The sequence below is a fragment of the Heterocephalus glaber genome, unplaced genomic scaffold (assembly GCF_053883595.1).
Source record: "Heterocephalus glaber isolate CG9 unplaced genomic scaffold, H.glaber_assembly_v1.0 deba00001673, whole genome shotgun sequence".
Taxonomy (NCBI): domain Eukaryota; kingdom Metazoa; phylum Chordata; class Mammalia; order Rodentia; family Bathyergidae; genus Heterocephalus; species Heterocephalus glaber.
The window spans coordinates 17,116,325-17,135,871 of NW_028258410.1; the positions used below are offsets into that span (position 1 = coordinate 17,116,325).

Genomic DNA, 19,547 nt, shown 5'->3' on the forward strand with positions numbered 1-19,547 from the left:
GGGGGGTCACCAGTTTGCTCGAATTATCAGTGCCTTACATAACTTGGACTTGGCATTCAGTGAGTAAATACATTTGGAATCTCGTGCCCATTCAGATGTTTGCAGTGTCATTTTCCCTGCTCATCATTTCAGCAAATATGAGTTTGTTTGTTTGTTTTTTAAATCAAGCAGCTGGATTTCATAACTTCACAAGTAAAGAACGCAGCTGGCAATGTGGGATAAATAAATTGTGCGCAATAAACACGTCACTATTAATAAAAATCTGCATGAAATATAAGCTGGTGTTTCAAGCGCTGTAAAAAGAATACTTGGATGAATGCAGCGTGAAGCTGACCCATTTGGAAATGTGCTGTTGAGTCTATTGCAACATGTAAACTCGATCAAAATCAACGGATTATGCAAAGTTATGCAACTATGAACCACTAACTAGCAGAGTGGGTGCATTAACTATATGAACGATAGCTTGATTGTTTCCAAGAATGTAACAAGTATTTTTGCAAGTCTTATCTGGGACAATTAAATAGCTCTTTTCCATCTCCCACTTTTTCTTCCGGGTTTCATGGGGGGGGGGGTGCGGTTTAGGTTTGGGGAAAGAAGAGAAACCTTTTCCCTCTTCCCCCTCCCAGGGCTGCCGGGAGCTCCAATTAGAAGGTCGCCTCCCGCCTGCCTCGGGATAAGCGATTTTCTGGTGTGTGCTTCGGGGGGATCCGCTGTGGTTGTTGCCTGCCTGTTCTTATGGAAACTCACCTTGTGTTGACAGGGGACGCCCCCTTCCAGTGCTGGCTCTGTAGCGCCAAGTTCAAAATCAGCTCGGACTTGAAAAGGCACATGCGCGTGCACTCGGGAGAGAAGCCTTTCAAGTGCGAGTTCTGCAATGTCCGCTGCACCATGAAGGGGAACCTCAAGTCGCACATCCGCATCAAGCACAGCGGGAACAACTTCAAGTGTCCGCACTGCGACTTCCTGGGTGACAGCAAAGCCACCCTCCGGAAGCACAGCCGCGTGCACCAGTCGGAGCACCCGGAGAAGTGCTCGGAGTGCAGCTACTCGTGCGCCAGCAAGGCGGCGCTACGCATCCACGAGCGCATCCACGGCCCCGAGCGCCCCTTCAAGTGCAGCTACTGCAGCTTCGACACGAAGCAGCCCAGCAACCTGAGCAAGCACATGAAGAAGTTCCACGCCGACATGGTCAAGGCCGAGGCGCTGGCGAGGAAGGACGCGGGTCGGCAGAGCAGCCGCCAGGTGGCCAAGCTGGACGCGAAGAAGACTTTTCACTGCGACACCTGCGACGCCTCGTTCATGCGGGAAGATTCGCTCCGCAGCCACAAGAGGCAGCACAGTGAGTACAGCGAGAGCAAGACCTCGGACGTGACGGTGCTCCAGTTTCAGATCGACCCCGGCAAGCAGCCCACCACGCCCCTCGCCGTCGGGCACCTCCAGGTGCCCCTCCAGCCCGGCCAGGTGCCCCAGTTCAGCGAAGGAAGGGTCAAAATTATCGTTGGGCATCAGGTGCCCCAAGCGAACACGATCGTGCAGGCCGCCGCCGCAGCAGTCAATATTGTCCCGCCCGCCCTAGTGGCCCAGAGCCCCGAGGAGCTGCCAGGGAACAGCCGGCTGCAGATCCTGCGCCAAGTCAGTCTGATCGCCCCCGCTCAGTCCTCGGGGTGCCCGGGCGAGGCGGGCGCCCTGGGCCAGCCGGCCATGCTGCTGACCACCCACGACCAGGCCGATGGCGCCACGCTGCACCAGACTCTGATCCCCGCGGCCGCGGCCGGGCCCCAGGAGGGCGCAGGCGGCCAGACTTTCATCGCCAGCTCGGGGATCACGTGCACGGACTTCGAGGGCCTCAACGCTCTCATTCAGGAGGGGGCGGCCGAAGTGACGGTGGTGAGCGACGGGGGCCAGGGCATCGCGGTGGCCACCACCGCCCCGCCTATATTCTCGTCCTCTTCGCACCAGGAACTGCCCAAGCAGCCCTACTCCATCATCCAAGCGGCCGCGCACCCCGCTCTGCTCTGCCCGGCTGACTCCATACCAGATTAGTACTTCAATCTCCAGGAGGGAGGGGGAGGGACAGAAAGAGGAAATGAGTCAAATTCTCTAAGTTGTTTGCTCCTGATGTTTTCCAGGATCTTTGCGACACCCCCCGGCCCCGCTATCATAATAAATTGTATTTTATACTGCTTACTGTAATTTTTTAACACTGTAACAGCTCTGAGACCACCTCTGAGTCTGCCTTCTGATTATGTATGGTAGGATCTTAAATGTTACCACGATGCTTCCAATGAGGAGTTGGAATGCCTGCGCTAGGTAGTGACTACAAGTGTTTGTTTCCAACTCTAATAAAGGTTCTTTTCCATCTCATTCGATCAGTGTAGTAGATGGTACCTCCTAGCCTCTCTTCAGGCCCCAGTTTGGGGGGCTGAAATAAATCTATTGGCTTGAAGGTCCATTCTCTACATAAGGTTATACGGATACTTGAAAAAAATATTTAGTGCTAATGGGCAAAAAAAAAAGAAACAGTTTCCTAAAAAATTGATACCTGGTTCAACTATATTGAATGCTAATGCTTCTTTGCAGTCAAGCTATGATGGGGGGGTGTGAGTCACATAATTAAAGAGAACGTGAAGCCGCAGCAGTGTTGGGATCCTCTGCTAAATATTACATGAACACCTCACCTCCTTCACAATTCCATCAAATACATGCAGTACCTACAGTGGTCCGTACAACTACTTTTATTTGAAACTTCAGACAGAAGATCCTGACATTTCTGTTTAGATGTAAATATGATGTAAGTTCTTACTAAGATTTTCTAGGAGCCTGGGGATTTAGCTTAATGGCACCACCTTCTTTGGAAGTACAAGGTCCTGAGTTCTTTTTTCCTAGAACAAAGATTTTCTAGGATACCATTTTTTAGACGTGAATATTTGTGCAGGTCCAGGAGCCAAATAAGTGATTTGGGAAAAGCACCTAAGTTTTTCCAAAACAGCCTCTCTTGACCGGAGAAAAATTCAAATTGTTATTGTCAACTGAAATGTTTGATCAGTAGGTGGCGCCAGAGAACAACACATAATCACCCATACAGTATTTAAAAAGATTCTCTACCATTGTAATGGCTCTGACTTCTGGACCTAGAAAGGATTGATGAGGAGGAGGGCTCACTGTTCTAAAAGAAGTGTATTTAGACTGTTATGCCATTCATTTTCCCAGAGTTGTCACCACTTTTATTCTTCCATAATGTATAAATTTATTTAACCAGAATTATTCAGATCATCTATATGATCTGATATATGATATCATTGAGATCATTTATATGAAGGTATGACTTCCGGTTTGGACAATTAAAAAGCTAGGGATATAGAGAATGATGATTCAGAAAGCTTGAGGGCTTGCCTGTTGGAGATGCAAAGTCCACTTCCCTTAGGAGACAGCTCTGGAATTAAAACTGAGTTTCCTCTTTTGCTCACTTGCTTGTTTTTTTGTTTTTTGTTTTTGTTTTTTTGGTACCAGGGATCGAACTCTGGTCCTTGCGCTTGCACAGCAGGCAGTGAAACCACTGAGCTAAATCCCCAGCCCTTTTGCTCACTTGCTTTCTTGCTTTCTTGCATCTGTAATAGTTGAACACAGTTCTGATCACTTGCTATGTTCCCTTTGCCACAATTTCATATCAGGAATGCAAATATGGAGTTATTAACTATGGTTTTGGTAAGAAACAGGAAATCCTACTGTGTGCAGTGTTAGTAATTTTAATAATTTGAAAACTCTGGAATCACCTAGTCCCCCCTCATTCACTATTTTGCTTTCCTCGATTTCAATTACCTATGGTCAACTACAGTCCAAAAATATTAAATGGAAAATTCCACAAATAAGTTTTAAGTTCTACATAATTTTAGTATGTTGCTGTTGTTGCCCCAGTTTATTCTTTGTCATGGTTGCTAATGTCTTACTGTGCCTAATTTATAAGTTAAACTTTATTGTAAGTTTGTTTATATAGGCAAAAAACAGTGTATATGGGGTTCAGTACTATCTACAGTTCAGGAATCTGAGGACTGTTTGGGAATGTCCCCCTCCGGGATGAGGAGGGGGGACTCCTATTTTGCTTGAAACTCTTTAGAAAATATTCAACTATTGCATTTTAAGTGGCTAATTTGTGTCTCAGTTGCTTCTCTCATTGCTGAGACAAAATACCTGACACCCACAGTTAAAGGAGGAAAGGTTGATTTTGGTTCACAGTAGAGGTTTCAGTTCATAGCTGTCTCCAAGGCAGAGTGGCATGGCTGAGGGATATTACAGAGGAGAAACAGTCCATGGCAGGGTGGGCAGGAAGCAGCAGCAGAAGCAACCTGCCTTCCTTTCCCTCTTATCCCATCCAGGCTACAAGCCTACTGGTAGGTGCTACCCACACTGGGTGGGGCTTCCCATTATCCATACCTAGAACTATGCTAAACCCACCAATGGACTAATTTAGTTAATCACACACCCTTAATCCATATTCTCACCCTCTAGATCCAGCCACCTCTGAAAAGCCCCACCTATGAGTACATGAGGCTTTGGAGGAATATCAAGATACAAGATATAACAATTTGTATTATCATAAGCTCATTTTTACTTTTACTCTTGTTTTACTCTTACTTTTCCCCAAGATTTCCCCATTTCCAACTATTAAAAAGATTTTTTTCCTAATTATAAATGCAATTTGTATTCAAGATAAGAAAAACGAGTAGAATATTAAGAAAAAATTCAAGTTACTAATAATCTTACTATCCAGATCTAAACACTGTAAGCATTTTCATGGAACTTCTTTCCATGCTTACATATATGTTTCCATGCTTACATATATATGTTTTCTACTTTAGTTATAAAGTTGGGGTTGAATTGAGGATACGTTTTTTTAGTATTCTACACTTCTTTTTATATTATTATATTGCCACCTAGCGGTTGTCCTCCACATATCCACACAAAATTCATGTATGCATGGTTAGTATTTTGTCTTCCTTTTTTTTTAGCGAACTACAATAACAAAACACATTCCTTACAATAAAATATATACAAAATTGTACTAAAAGCAAGCAACAACTTCTACCCCTCCTTAACTTTACCCCACCCACAATAAGTAATGTTAAGCTCCCTGTGTTCATATGAACATATGTAGAAAGATGACAAAGAAATGGGGTTTTCTATTTTTATAAAAATTGTATCACATTATGTACACTTCTCTGCAACTTGCTTTTTTTATTCCATTTATGGACAGTCCTGTGGGTCAGGACAACTAACCCTCGTGGTTTTTTTTAGCCAAGGGCAAGAGTGTAAATATACTCTCTCTCTCTCTCTCTCTCTCTCTCTCTCTCTCTCTCTCTCTCCCTCTCCCTCCCTCCCTCCCTCTCTCTCTCTCTCTCTCTCTCTCTCTCTCTCTCTCTCTCTCTATATATATATATATATATATATATATATATATATCCTCTGCTTTCTTGACTATCTCCCTATTTGTGGACATTTAGGTTGTTTGGAGTTTTTTGTTTTGTTTTGTTTTGTTTTTTGCCATTGCAAACCCACAGTAAACATCCTACATAATTCCACATATTTGATTGCTTCTTTTTTCTGAACCTTAGATTCCTGAAAACAGTTTCAGCAAATGCCTGTAGTTTACATACATACTTACATAGATTCAGCTGATTTTGAGAATGGTAATCTTACTTGTGTGGGAGCCTGAGTCACCAACAGTCCTGGTCACAGACTCCTGAAGTTTTGTCTGTGTGAGTGAACATGGTCACCTGGTTTGGTTTTCTTAAATTTTATTCTATTTGTATGTATTTGCCATATGTGAAGTTTACATTCATCTCAGGGAGTAGGTACATGTATATAATGTGTCTTGATTCTTTTTTATTCCCCTTCCCTCCCTCCATCTCTAGATCCTCTTTCCCTGTTTTCATTATTATTGTTATTATTATTTTTAGTTCATATTTATGACACATGATGTTTACATTCATTGAGGCTATTTGGTACATGTACAAGACACATCCTAAATCTTTTTACTTCTCCTTCCTCCCTGCACACACTCTGTCTCTGGGACCCTTGCTGTCTGCAAAGATTCTGTCTCCCTGCCTCCCATCAAACCTTTATTTTGCTCTTTATTTATGTTTTGTCTTACTTAAATGAGATATACCATGTGATATTTGTGTGTCTGATTTATTTCACTTAACATATTTTCCAAGTGTATCTATTTCCCTATAAATGTCTAGAATTTATCTTTCTTTATATCTAAGTAGTAAGTGCTCCATTGTGTATAGATGCCACATTTTCTTTATCCATTCATCTTTTGATGGACATACAAGCTACTTTCAGGATTTGGCTATTATGAATTGTGCTGCTATAAATATTGGTATTCATGTACTACTGTAGTATAATACCTCTAGCTGTTTGGGGAAGATACCTAGAAGGGGAACAGCCGGGTCAAATGGAATTTCTAATTTTTCTTTTTTGAGAATTCCCCCTACTGACTTCCAAAATGGTGGTACTAGTCTACATTCCCACCAACAATGTAGAAGGCTTCCTTTTCACCACAGCCTTACCAGCATTTGTTATTGTTTGATTTCTTGCTGATACCCATTCTTTTTGGTGTAAGATGAAAGCAATTGTTGGGAAATTGGAGGAGTAAACCCTATGTCTGTCATATACTGCTCAGTTTTCTCCCCTCCAACACTTGTCTCTGAACTGTCCTTGTGATACAAACAGAAAGTGATGACCTTTTAGTATAACTGGATACTCTATTCCTTCATTTGTGGCTCTTGGGTCTCCTTCCCTTGGGTCTCCTTCCCCTGAGATCAAATGGGGTTTTTTTCTTTAATAATTTTATTGCTTGTTTGTTTGTTTTTAGTTAGCACCTCATTGCAATCAAGATTGATATTTATTTGATTGATGTTTGGGTTTGGCTGCCCACAATACCAACACCATTTGTTCAATAAAATACAATTTTCCTTAGAATTGGAACTCTAATTTCACTTTTTATGTAAAGTTCCCAAATGTACTTGGATCTATTCTGGAATCTCTACTTTGCCCCCATAGATCATTTTTGGTTTTGGTACCGGGGATCGAACTCAGGACCTTGCACTTGCAAGGCAGGCAGAGGAACCGCTGAGCTAAATCCCCGGCCCTGTCCCCATGGATCGCTACATCTCTGGCTTGCGAACATCAAACATTTGATATTCATTTGATATTCATTCTTCCAAACAAAATCATTTTATTCATTACCTATGAACCCCTTACCCCTAAAAAAAAGGTCTTAGAGATTTTGTAATTGTATCACTGTTATAAGAACTCATATGAAAATAATGACTTTTACAATGAGAAGTCTTCCATCCAAAAACTTTTATTCAATTACTATTGTAAATATAATTCACTAAAATCATGTATAATTTTCTTTATATGTCATCTATTCCTATATAAGGCTTTTAGTTTCTCCTTATTGTATAATTTTATTCTAACTATGACAAGGATTTTTACTCTATTTTTTTTTAATTATTTGTTGAAAGCATAATGAAATTCTATTTTGATATATTTGGCTAACTTTCTCAGCAAAATTTGACACTAAGTATTGTAACTTTTTGGTCTCTGATAATAAGATTTATGGAAATTAAGTGATACAGTCATCTCAGCTCCATATTGTCATAGCTCTTCCCTCACAATATTTTTACTATTTTGTTTCCTTGTCCTATTATATTACCCAGAACCTCCAAACAATGTTGATACCACTGGCATCCTTATTGTTTCCCTAGTCTTAATGTGATTGGCTCTGGAATTTCCCAGTTAAATTTAATATAAGGTTTCCTTTGGGTAATAGCTTTTATAGTTCTTAGGTCATTTTCTTCTACTCCAAGTTTCACTTAAGAGTTCTTATCCCGGTGGATTGCTGGATTTATCAAATATCTTTTCAATATTTTTCAGCATACATATTTGGGGTTTGCACTTAACTATGTTAAGTGACAGTAATTTTCTTCCTTTTTTTTATTCCTTCTCTGTCCCCTTCCATTTTATTTATTTCAGATTTAAACTGTTATCTTTAATGAGTCTTTCTGCTCTGCTTTCAGCTTATTTCACTATTTTCATTTTTTTGCCTCAAGTTCACTTATTCTTTCTTCACTAATAGACATTTGAAAGTATGTATGCTCCATTATGTCTTCACCTATATTAAGATTATTTTTAATTATAATCATGACTATCATACAAATGTAAAAGGAATGTGTGTCAAAGATTTTATTTAATTCAGTATTTCGAGAATGGAATGGTGAGATATCACAGCAGGTGCGAAGAAGAATCCAGCATGCGCACATTTAGACAAACAGGGTTGCTGGAATGAATTTACGAAAAGAAGAGAAACCAGCCAGCATCTCCAGGGAGACAGTCAGTTGCCTCCCACCAAACAAAGTAGGTTTGCAGTCCTCTGGACAAGTTATTTACAATATTCTGTAGCATACAAGTTGTAAAATAGGAAAAACCACAGCACTGGGGATGTAGTTCAGTGTCAGACCACTTGCCTACCGCTGGATTCAAGGCCCTGGATTCAATCCCCAACACCCTCAAAGTAAGTCAATAAATAAAAAGCGCAAAGCCTTATAGAATAACTAACACAGGGTGAGAAACTGATAGGATACCCATAATCTTCTTTGCCTACTTCAGACTTTCAAAATTGTCCTCACATCCGTATCCTTATAAATTTGTATATGAAGTCTCCTTTTCCTGAGTTTCTAGATACTTTCTTTCTTATTTCAGTTTTAGGATTAGTTGCTTGGCTGGTGGGCTAGGGAGGTATGGAATCCAGGGATTAAATAGACATTTGTCTTATTCTTTCAAATAGTTACAGTTTGCAGAATGATATTTTGTTTTGGGTTTCTGATGTTGATGGCTTTTGAACTATGAAATGTGAACTATGAAATATGTGCTTTTTGTAATTTGTTCATTTTCCTTGTGGTCATCAATATGACCAGTTTCTGTAAATATTTGGTGACTATCGGAGAAGACTCTATAGTTTCTCTAAAGTTCAAAATTATATGAATCAAATTGACTTTGTTATTCAAATCTAATTCTCTTTTAGTCTTTGTCTATCTACTAAACTGAAAGAAATATTTAAAAGGCTCTCACTAGAACTGTCTTTTTAACAAACTTTTATTACCAGAGAGTTGTTTCATTATATTTTGTCATATGTTCTTTTTATCAATTTTTACATTTTATTCCTATATACTATGCCTTCCATTCAGTAGCTTTTGGCTTTAATTCATACTTTATCTCATAATAATGTTCTAAGTCTTATTTTGTATTTCATTGCATTTGCCTGTTTTATCTTTGCCCATTTCGTTGATTTAAAACTTGATCAATTTATCTTTGATAGGAGAATTCAAATATTTTGCATTTATCATGGTAACATATTTGTACTATTATTCATTTTTGTCTTCTTTAATATTTATTATTTCTTGAACTTTGTGATTTCTCTCCTCCTTTATTTTCTAACTTTCCCCATTTCTCCAGAAAGGGTTTCTATGTCTCCATTCTGCTGACAGTTACTTTCCAATCTTCAACAATTATTTTTAAACTTATATTTCTCTACTGCTATATAAAAAATAAATATTAACCATGCTTCAGTCCTCCTCCCTGATGAGAGGTGGCTTTGAAGGTCTAATAATTTTCTTCAGGCCCATCTCCCAAATCTTGAATTTGGGAGCTGAGGTGACTGACAAGCTTATATCCAGACTTTTGTGAAGTCTTAACCTATGATGTGTCTCTTACATGAAAATACTATCTCTGCTAGATGTTGTTTTTCAGTACTGGGGATTGAATCCAAGGATGCTCTGCACTGAACTATACCCCTAGCCCTTTTTGTGCTATTTTGAAACAGGGTCCTGCTAGGTTGCTTGAACTTCTGATCCTCCTACCTCAGCCTCCTGAGAAGCTTCCACTTTGATTTAACCAAAACTTACAATGTGCTTTGTTCATCATTTCATAGTTCCTTCCTCCCCTCTTCACACCTTTACTCTGATGTTATTTTCTTCTACTTAGAGTAATTTCTGGTCTATTCCTCAGAAAGGCACATAGGTAGCATTTATTTTGCTTTTTGAATATGAGACCTTCTTCAGTCATGTTGAAACTCTGTTCGGTATGTTGAATCTCATCTGGAGATGAGAATTATACTAATGTAATCCTATTCCCAGATGCCCTAGGTCCTGTGGTCCTATAAAGTTTAGAAAAATAAAGTGTATTGCTAAGAGAAAACTGGGTAGTGTCTCACTTTAGCAAATCAGGTTAAAGAGCCAGCCCTTGAAGCTTCTAGAATTATAAAAGTCTTAAAAGGTACCAATCTGGCAGACTTTTTATTCATTTTTATCTTAATTTCTTAGCAACAAAATTGTGCTTATGTAAATTCAAAACCATGCTTTTCTCATGACCACAGGACTCTAAGCTTTAGCTATTTCTTCAATATAAAAGTATCCTTAGTGGGCTGGGAATGGTGGCAAAGGCCTGTAATCCCAGCACTCGGGAGGCTGAGGCAGGAAGACCCTGAGTTTGAGACCAGCCTGACCAAGCTCAGAGGTAGCCTGGACCACATAGCAAGACCCTCTCAAATAAATAAATAAATATCTTTGGAAAGAACTGATCAAAACAGTATATCACATATTTTGATGAATAATTATTAAATATAAGTACAAATTTTATTGTTATGATGTCTCAATAAGGCAGACCAGTCTAGTTTTATATTAACATATACATCTTTGGGCTGGGGATTTAGCTCAGTGGTTTCACTGCCTGCTGCGCAAGCGCAAGGACCTGAGTTCAATCCCCAGTACCAAAAAAAAAAAAAAAAAAAAGCAACATATACATCTTTGGTGAGTATTCTTTTTGAAAAATTGTTTTTTTTCTAAACCAATTGCTAGAATGAGATATAGTTCACTTTCAGTTATTTACACATATTCATTTTTATTGATGATCCAATCACCTTCCAAACACATGAAACTTTTAGGGGACATTTTAGATCTAAGCAATAACGTTGCACCTCTGGCCCCCAAAAGACTCATGTCCATCTTATTATACAAAATATATTTAGCCCATCTCTAAGAGTTGCCAAAATCTTAATCATTCCAGCATTGCCAAAATGTCCAAGTGCAAAGTCTCCTCTGAGACTTAAGGCAAACTCTTAGCTCTGAGGCCTGTAAAAATCAAAAAGAAAGTTAAATACTTCCAACATACAGTGGCACAGGGAAACATTCCCACTTCAGAAGGAACAGGGGGATAGAAAGGAATTGGACCAAAGCAAGACTAGAACTCTATAGGGCACACATTAAATCCTGTAGTTCCATGTCCAACATCCAGGGCATGTTGTGGAGAGGTAAGCTCCAAAGAGCTTGTGCAGCCCTGCCCACACAGCATTGCCAGTGGCAGCTGACATGGCCTCTCTTTTGGGCTGGCTTCGCTCACTGCCTGCAGCTTTTCTCAACAGATGATACAGATCGTTGGCATTTCCAACTTCCTGGGGTCTCCACTGTACTTTTGACTTTACTCTCACAGCTTTATACATCATCCTTTCAGAGCCACACTGCCTTGTCTCCTAGGCCTTCTTTTGAAATCTGGATGGAAGCCTCCATGATCCCACAACTCTTACATTTTGCATTCCTCAAAATCAGCACCAGGTAGATACCAAGGTCTGCTGCCAGTGGGAGCAGTAGCTGCCCTCCCTTGGACCATGGCTACAGTAGTTTCTGAGTGCCTGGTTGGCTGAACACTGTTGTTTTAGTTACTTTCCTCTCACTCCTGAGACAAAATACCTGACACCCAAAGTAAAAGGGGAAAAAGTTTATTTGGCTTATAGTTTATGAAGGTTTCAGTGCATAATTGGCTGGCTCCAGGGCAAGGTGGCATGACAGACAGGAATTGCAGAGGAGAGATGGTTCATGGTAGGCAGAAGACAGCAAAGCAAGCAAGAGACAAGACAACCCTCTTTCTGTCCCTTGTATTATATGCAGACCACCAGGATTAGGGTGGCACCAAACCAATCAGTGGACTGATTTAGTAATCACCCACCCTTAATCCTAGCACCCTTAATCCTAGCATTGCACTGTGAATCAATCACACATTCTAGATTCAGCCACCTCTGAAAAAGCCCCACCTATGACCACGTGAGGCTTTAGGGAGACATCTAGACACAAAGTATAACAACTGTAAAATAAATCCTGGGGAACCAACTTCCTAAGCAGCCCTTCTCAAGCAGGGTCTCTCTTCTCAAATGAAACCCTTACAGTTTTGCACCATTTAGCCTGTGATGGCAAGGTTTTGCTGATTTCTGAGTTTCCTTTCAGCCATTTTTTTATTGTCCTGATGCAAAGTACTTGGCCTTTTTTAATGTTCATCTTTTTAGCAACCATGTTCTCCCTGGTCCCAACTTTGTAGACCTTTCCTTTTTTATGAAACTGCAGACTTTTTACATCTCTTATTTGCTCCTGATTATAGATTTGGCTAAAAGCAACCAGCAGTACTCATGCCACAGTTTGAATGTTGGGCTGCTTTGAAATTTCCTCCATCAGATTAATTAGCCCACTGCTCTTAATCTCAGTCTCCTACAAAGTCTCAGGATTTTAAAGACAGATTTTTTTTGGCAAGGTGTAAACACATGGCCTATACTCCAACTACCAGTGCAGTTCTTGTTCTCAGCTGAAGCTTCCTGAATTTTCTGTTTACTGTCTACATTCCTATTAGCATTCTGGTCTTCTGAGCTCCAACAAGAATCTCCCATTGAGCTTGGCCTACAGCATTTTAAGGCTTCTGTGACAGACATCTCTAAAATGTTTTAAATTCTTCCCATCAACCAGTTTTAAAGGCATCTAAAAGAAACAGTGAAGTAAATCACAGCAACAACCCCACTCTCAGTACCAAAATCTGTATTAATCACTTTCCTATAGCTAAGTCACAACACCTGATACCAGAAACTTAACAGAGGATAGGTTTATTTGACTCACAGTCTCCAGTGGATTCAATCCAAAGTTGGCTGGCTCAAAGGCAAAAACTGGCATGGTACAAGGGCCTGGCAGAGTACAGCTGTTCATCCCATGGCAGGCACAAAACAAATAACGAGAGACAGGAGAAGACAAGGACAAGAATATACCCTTCCCGGTCATGCCTCCAGCGACCAACTTCCACCCAAGTCCCACCTCCTGGAAGCACATTAGCTACTAAACTCATCAGTGGACTAACCCAGTGATGAGTACAGCACCTGAACAATCCGCTCACCTTCCAAACACATGAAACTTATGGGGAATACTTTAAATCTAAACAATATTTTAAATTGAATCATAATATGGCCTATGAACTCCTGACATTTGATGCCACCCTTCCTGAAAATATCACAGAAAAGCTCCATTGGACTGAAAACTTATTAATGCCCAACCGACTCTGGCTTAAGTCACAATGACACTTGATTAATTGGAATCACAGAATTCTCACCACCAAACAGGAATCCTGACCCTGTGCACTTATGTCTCAGTCCCTCTGCCATAAAACTGAGCTGCAAATTTGAATTTAACATTGCTAGTGGCTGACTGTGGAAGAGCTGGCTTCCAGAAATGGCAAAGGCAAGTTTCTGTCCTAACTAGATGAGACAGCGAGCAATGAGACGGCCTGAGCACAATCTGACTTTACACAAGGACTGGATCCAGGTCCGATGGAGCCTGAAGTTTGTACAAATTAAAAAACTCTTTTTAAAAAAATGTAAAATTATGAATACAAAATTACAAATACAGAGAATTAAAAGAGAAGTAAAGGATTCTTAAATCTCAGCATCTTCTCACCAAATCTGACTCATCTTTGGGCATTTAGATCTCAGCAGGGAGGAGTAGGATCTCTCAGGACAGGAAAGTCCTTTCTGAAGAAGAGAGAAAGGATGAAGGATGATGCACCTGTGGTGAGATACACCATAAACAGCTCTTCAAGTTGGGCACTTCCGGCAGCCAGGTCTTGTCTTGAAGAGAGAATGATGTCCCAGAAAGATGTACCATAGCCACCTACCCCCAGTTTGGCAGAAAAGCAACACAGTGTTTGTTACCAAGACCAATCCCTGGTCTTTGTAAAAAACTGTCATTGGAATTTAAAAAGAAAAACAACTTCACACCTCTATTCTTCATTATTTTAGGATGTATTTTTCTATAACTGTACTTTTGTCAACAGAGCTAAACATTCTCTGCTCCTAAATACGAGAAGTCAATTAAATTGTAGGTTGTGCAATGCTTCTGTCTGTCATTGCTACTAATGTCATCTGTCATTCTCATTTCGCATTTGCTGCATTCCATTGTTGAGACTATAGTTTTCATCACAATTCACCTTGTTCTCATCATTTTTTACAGTAAACCCCAACTTCATTCCAACTGATTCAGTTATGCCCAGATTAATTATACAACTGAAGGAGATTTGTGGTTGGGCAGGTATTTTATAACATGAAAATCTGAACTTGAATTTGAAATGAAGCCAAGATTTCTTAGATTCTAGTGCCAGCTATTTCATTAACTCCTTTCAAGGGCTGGATTCTTCACAATCTCTTGGAAATTCAGAATCCTCACATAAAATGAGGTTGTTTCAGTGCTAAGTTTCTCAAATCTAAGACCATAGACTCTTGGGGAAGTAGGAAGCAGTCTTTCCATGCATTTTAGGAGGGAATGCTAAAAGCACATTTCCTTGTACATTTGAGCTTTCATTTTAATGTAAAAGGTTTTTTTAAAAAATAGTACCAGGGGCCAGGGATTTAGCTCAGTGGTTTCGCCGCCTGCTGCACAAGCGCAAGGACCCAAGTTCGATCCCCAGTACCAAAAAAAAAATAGTACAAGTATCCAGATTCAGCAGAATGAATACCTTATCACCAAGCACCACCAAAAGATTTCTTCTGTTCTCCAGTTTATATTTTCTGCATTGGCTTTGAAGTGATCATGATAAATAACTGGCTTGAAAATCAAGTAGAAGTTTGTTGTAAGGAAAGCTGAGAAACAGCATGTTACCAGCCATGGAAAAACAAGCCTTTTCAGTGTGTGAAATGCACATGGCACTCAGGTAGCCTGGATGGGGAAGACAGGGCATAGAATTTAGATTTTCCCGGATGGTCCACAGCGCTGGGGCTGAAAGCCCTGCGTTAGATTGACACCTGCTCTTTCTCATCTTCTCTTCAATCTATCTAGGACTCTTCTTTCCTCTCCTTTCTGGCTGCTCCTCTTCCTGCTGACTCCACAGGTAAAATACCTCTCCCCTCCCAAGCTGTGATTAACTCCACACACTCATAGAGCCCTGGTTTTATTGGCAGTGTTCACAGTTGTAGTTAAGAACTTTGTACCTATTTGCTTACTCTACATGACTCCCACATGCTGTGAGCATGTTCCTTAGGGCAGGAACCACACATCTTACCCACCATTATCCCCCACTATGTGACACTGTACCTGCGACATCGCAGGTGCATAAGAAATATGTTAAATGGCAGTCGCAGAAGCTAATGCTTATTGTCTGCAACCTGCCATCACAGTGACACAAGGTGTATGTAGGAACCTCACTGACTCCTCCCAGGAGGGAGGCACCACTTTTTCATACTGTGCAGAAAAGGGGTGCTTCCCAACTGCCTGGTGTGAGATTCCCCTGGGAAACTTGTTCTAAATACCCAAAGCCATAGCCAGCTCTGGAAACTCTAATACAGGGGCCCCAGGTGGGGGTCTGAAAATATGTATTTTAAATCTAGCCCCTCTCACTGGAGATGGTTCTGCTCCAGCCATTATGGGAAATACTAAGATTAAAAACTGGAGTCCTAGAGAAATTAAGAGACTTGCCCTCATTGTAATGAGTGTGTTTGCACCATCATGACGTTCTCCCAAATCCCTGGGCAGGGTTTGTTGGCAGGAGTCTGCTTCCCCTCTACTCTGACCCACCCACAGATCCCATCCTGCCAACATGGCGGCAGGAAATAAGGCAAGGTGTGATCGAAATATACATTTTTTAAATATATTACAATAAAAGACACACTGCCATTAACCCCCCTCAAAATCCTCCCCCTTGCTTCAAACACACTTATCCAATCGTTCTTGCCACTTTCTGAAGCAGTCCTGGAAGTTTTATTTCATGAGTGTCTTGACAAAGTGTCATCAAAAGTACAACCAGTGCTGCTGCCGAGTGCCATCCAAAGAAAGAAAAGGCATTAGGTGTGGCCTCATCCACCTTACTCACCAGCTCTGGCACTGTGCAACTTCTGGCTCTTCCCCAGAGTCAGAATGACCATGCAAGGTAAATGTTTCTAATCGGTTCAGGACATCAGGGCAAACTCAACAACATAACTAAAGACACTCCCAGAAGACTTCCAGCAGTGCTCCAGAAAGGGGCAAGAATGATAGCATAAGTGTGTTCAAAATGAGGGTGAGTATTTAGAGCGGGATTAATGTCAATGTGTCTTTTACTGTATTTAATTTAAAAGAAAATGTTTGAAGCATTCACTGTATTATTTTTCAACCACACCTGTAAGTAGGCCTGGGAGGCATTTGTTGTATGGTCACTGTATTTGCACCCAGATGTGAATCATATCCCTGTTTTGCTGCACCCTGGTTTACAACTATAGTTTGGGAAATTCAAAGTCACTGTCTTAGGGCTGGGGATGTAGCTCGGGTAGCGCGCTTGTCCAGCATGCACAAGGCCCCGAGCCCAATCAGTACCACCAAAAGTAAAGTCACTATCTTTGCTGTGAGCCTCTTTACACACCAGAATGTTTCAGTGCTGTGTTTCCAATATTCTGTGCTTCATCCAAGTAAGCCTGGTAAGACCACTGGTGTCCTTTACACAGGTTCTGTTGGAGGATTTGAAAATTCAAGGGTTGCATCCTGGAATAGCCACCGTATGGCTCCCAGAGACTTTTTACTGGGGGGCAGATTTTGTTTGTTTTTCTTTTCATTAATTCAGACTTTCTCTGTGTTGGCATCAGAAAAATTCTCCTCTGAGTAATAAAAACAATGTTTGCAACTGAAATTTCTCTTCATTTCATTAGCTAGAATTGGATTGTCTGGGAGGATTTCAGCTGCCGATCTGGAGTGAACATTCGAATAGCTTTTCCCCCCCAGAACGCCTCTCTGCCCTGCTGCTGTGCTATTGCCCTCACTTCCGGGCAAAGATGATCTGCAGCATTTGAGGAGCTAGATGCAAGCTCCTGGTGCTGGTCCCCACTAGGTTCCTCATCTTGGGCATGAATGCAGCCTGGCAAGGTGGACGCTTCCTGTGCCAGCCCTTCTCTCCCCAAAATGCCCTCACTGACATACTTTTGTGCTGCCAGCGGGATGGGAAGTGGACTCAGAATGGAGGTCATGTGACTGCCCACAGATACTCTCTGTTCCCTGGCCTGGGTGTGAACTCAGACGCACACCTAGTTCAAAGGCCTTGCTGCTTCCTGCATGTCTCCTTCCCTGGTGCCAGGTGTCCTGCTGGTGGGTCCCAGACAGACGCAAAGGTATTGTCCACATTGTTTGATTGCCACCTTGGGCGTTGTCCTGGTGCCAGGAGAGCAAAGGAGGGTTTCCGCCAGTCTCCAGGAGGGAGGACATGAGCTCTTCTGAGATCGGCTGTGGCTCAGCATTGAATGCTGGGAGTTGGCAGGGCCACATCACAACTGTCCTGAGCCAGGGGTGCTTTGGCCTGGGTAGGTCCCTTCCTACCCACATACACACACACACACACACACACACACACACACACACACCCTCGATAGGTACATACATACATACATACATAATCTAAAATTATATCTTATAACTCCATGGGTATAAAGATGAATAAATCCGGGCTGCAATATATTAATTTTTCTGATTTTAAAAGTAATCAAAGCACTTGATGAGCTCCTCAATGTACTATGGTCCCTGAGCACTAAGCTCACTGTGACAAATACAGAAGTCAGCCCTAGGGAGCTAGAAGATTATAACCAAGACCTGAAATATATAGTTTTCATTCCACAGGGAAAAAAATAGATTGAGCAAAAAGATGATTACTTGTCTTTGTTTTTTGGCTGGTTCTTTTTTTTAACAACAGCTTTATTGAGACATAATTCACACGCCATAAAATTGACCTTGTACAAGGTAGAACAGAGAGGGTTTTAGTATTTCCAAATTTATCTAACCATTACCAGTATCTATTGCAGAACATTTTCATGACTCCCGAAAGAAAGCCTGCACCTATTAGCAGTCACTCCTCAACAGTCACTTCTGTCCTTCCCCAAACTCCTGGGGACCATTTGTCAACTTTCTGTCTGTGGATTTGCCCATGGTGTGCACTTGGCATAAATGGAATCACACCCTGTGCGATCCCTGGGGAATGGTTTCTTTCCCTTACTGCAGTATTTCCCAGGTTCCTCCTCATTGTATCATGTATCCAAACATCTTCCTTTTTATGGCCAGATAATAGTTCATGGGATGAACAAACCACATTGTATCAGTTGATGGAAATTTGTGTTGCTTCTACTGTTTGCCCTGTTTTTTGTTAAATGTTGACCTATTTGGGTCTTTAGAATTATTTATGAATTTCTATCATGATACGTACTTGCTACTGAGAACACACTTACTATGCATCAGTCACATTTAGTCAGTGGACTAAACTGTTATTAGCATCTGCATTTTACAGGCTGCCACAGAACAGCTGGGCTGCCAGTGTGGGCCAACAGCCAGTGTACTGGAATCTGGGACTGAATTTGACTTCGTCTCATGATTAAAATCGTGTTCTGCAGCTAGAGTCCTAGGTTGGAAATCTAGCAACAAGCACAATGCATTGATTGTCCTTGTATGAAACACAGACACAAAACAGGTGATTCTAACGCAGTGGCCAGTATGACAAGAGTAGGTGGCAACACGGAAATGCCATGTTTCCCTCTCAGCTGAGTAGAAAAGGTGGGGTCCCCGTCCAAGTGACTGTTCTGATCTTGGGGTAAACTAGCATTTGTTGAGCACTTACTGTATACTCTGTACTCACTAAGCATTTCACTACTGCCTCCTTCAACTGGTGCTCAAAACATGAAGGGTGGGCCCGCCGTGGTGGTGCACTTGGGAGGCTGAGACAGGATTGCTGCCAAGTTCAAGGCCAACTTGGGCTACAGAGGGAGACCCTGTCTCAAAAAAACAAAATGAAGGGTGGACCAGAGGAAACCAGCTATCCATACTCAAATCATATTTGCCTGCACTCCTCTTTGTCACACAAGGGGCTATTTGTATTTTTAAAACATGATTTCTTCAGATAGTCGAGACTTCGTGAGCACAAAAAATTGCAAGTAGTACTTTAGAACTGACTTGCCTGAATTTTGAAGGTGGAATTCAGTTACTAGGAAAAGGAAGGTATACAGAGTGAGTGTTATAGGTGCCATTGGCTAGTAGGGTATCACAGTTCATTAGCAGACTCAATGTGGTGTACAGGTATGGAACTTCTTATGGAGCCCAAAATCCAAGAGGACGCTAGGCTTGTATGGCTGTGAGCCTTTACCTTACCTCAGCGCAGCCCATCTGTCCTAGTGGGCCACTGATTCT

General features: G+C 41.4%; 1 protein-coding gene across 6 annotated transcripts in view; it reads left to right on the plus strand.

The window, feature by feature from the left end:
* Zfp64 (ZFP64 zinc finger protein) overlaps positions 1 to 19,547 on the plus strand; it is a 77,028-nt gene that overhangs the window by 26,151 nt on the left and 31,330 nt on the right. For 4 of the 6 annotated variants that reach the window (XM_087197700.1, XM_087197699.1, XM_021239104.2 and 1 more), the window contains one exon: positions 761 to 2,364. The exons of the other annotated variants lie outside the window; for them this stretch is intronic. In XM_087197700.1, coding sequence (XP_087053826.1) covers positions 761 to 2,043 — 1,283 coding nt within the window. In that variant the 3' untranslated portion in view covers positions 2,044 to 2,364. Of the gene's footprint in view, positions 1 to 760; positions 2,365 to 19,547 lie in introns of those variants that run through there. 6 annotated transcript variants of the gene reach the window in all.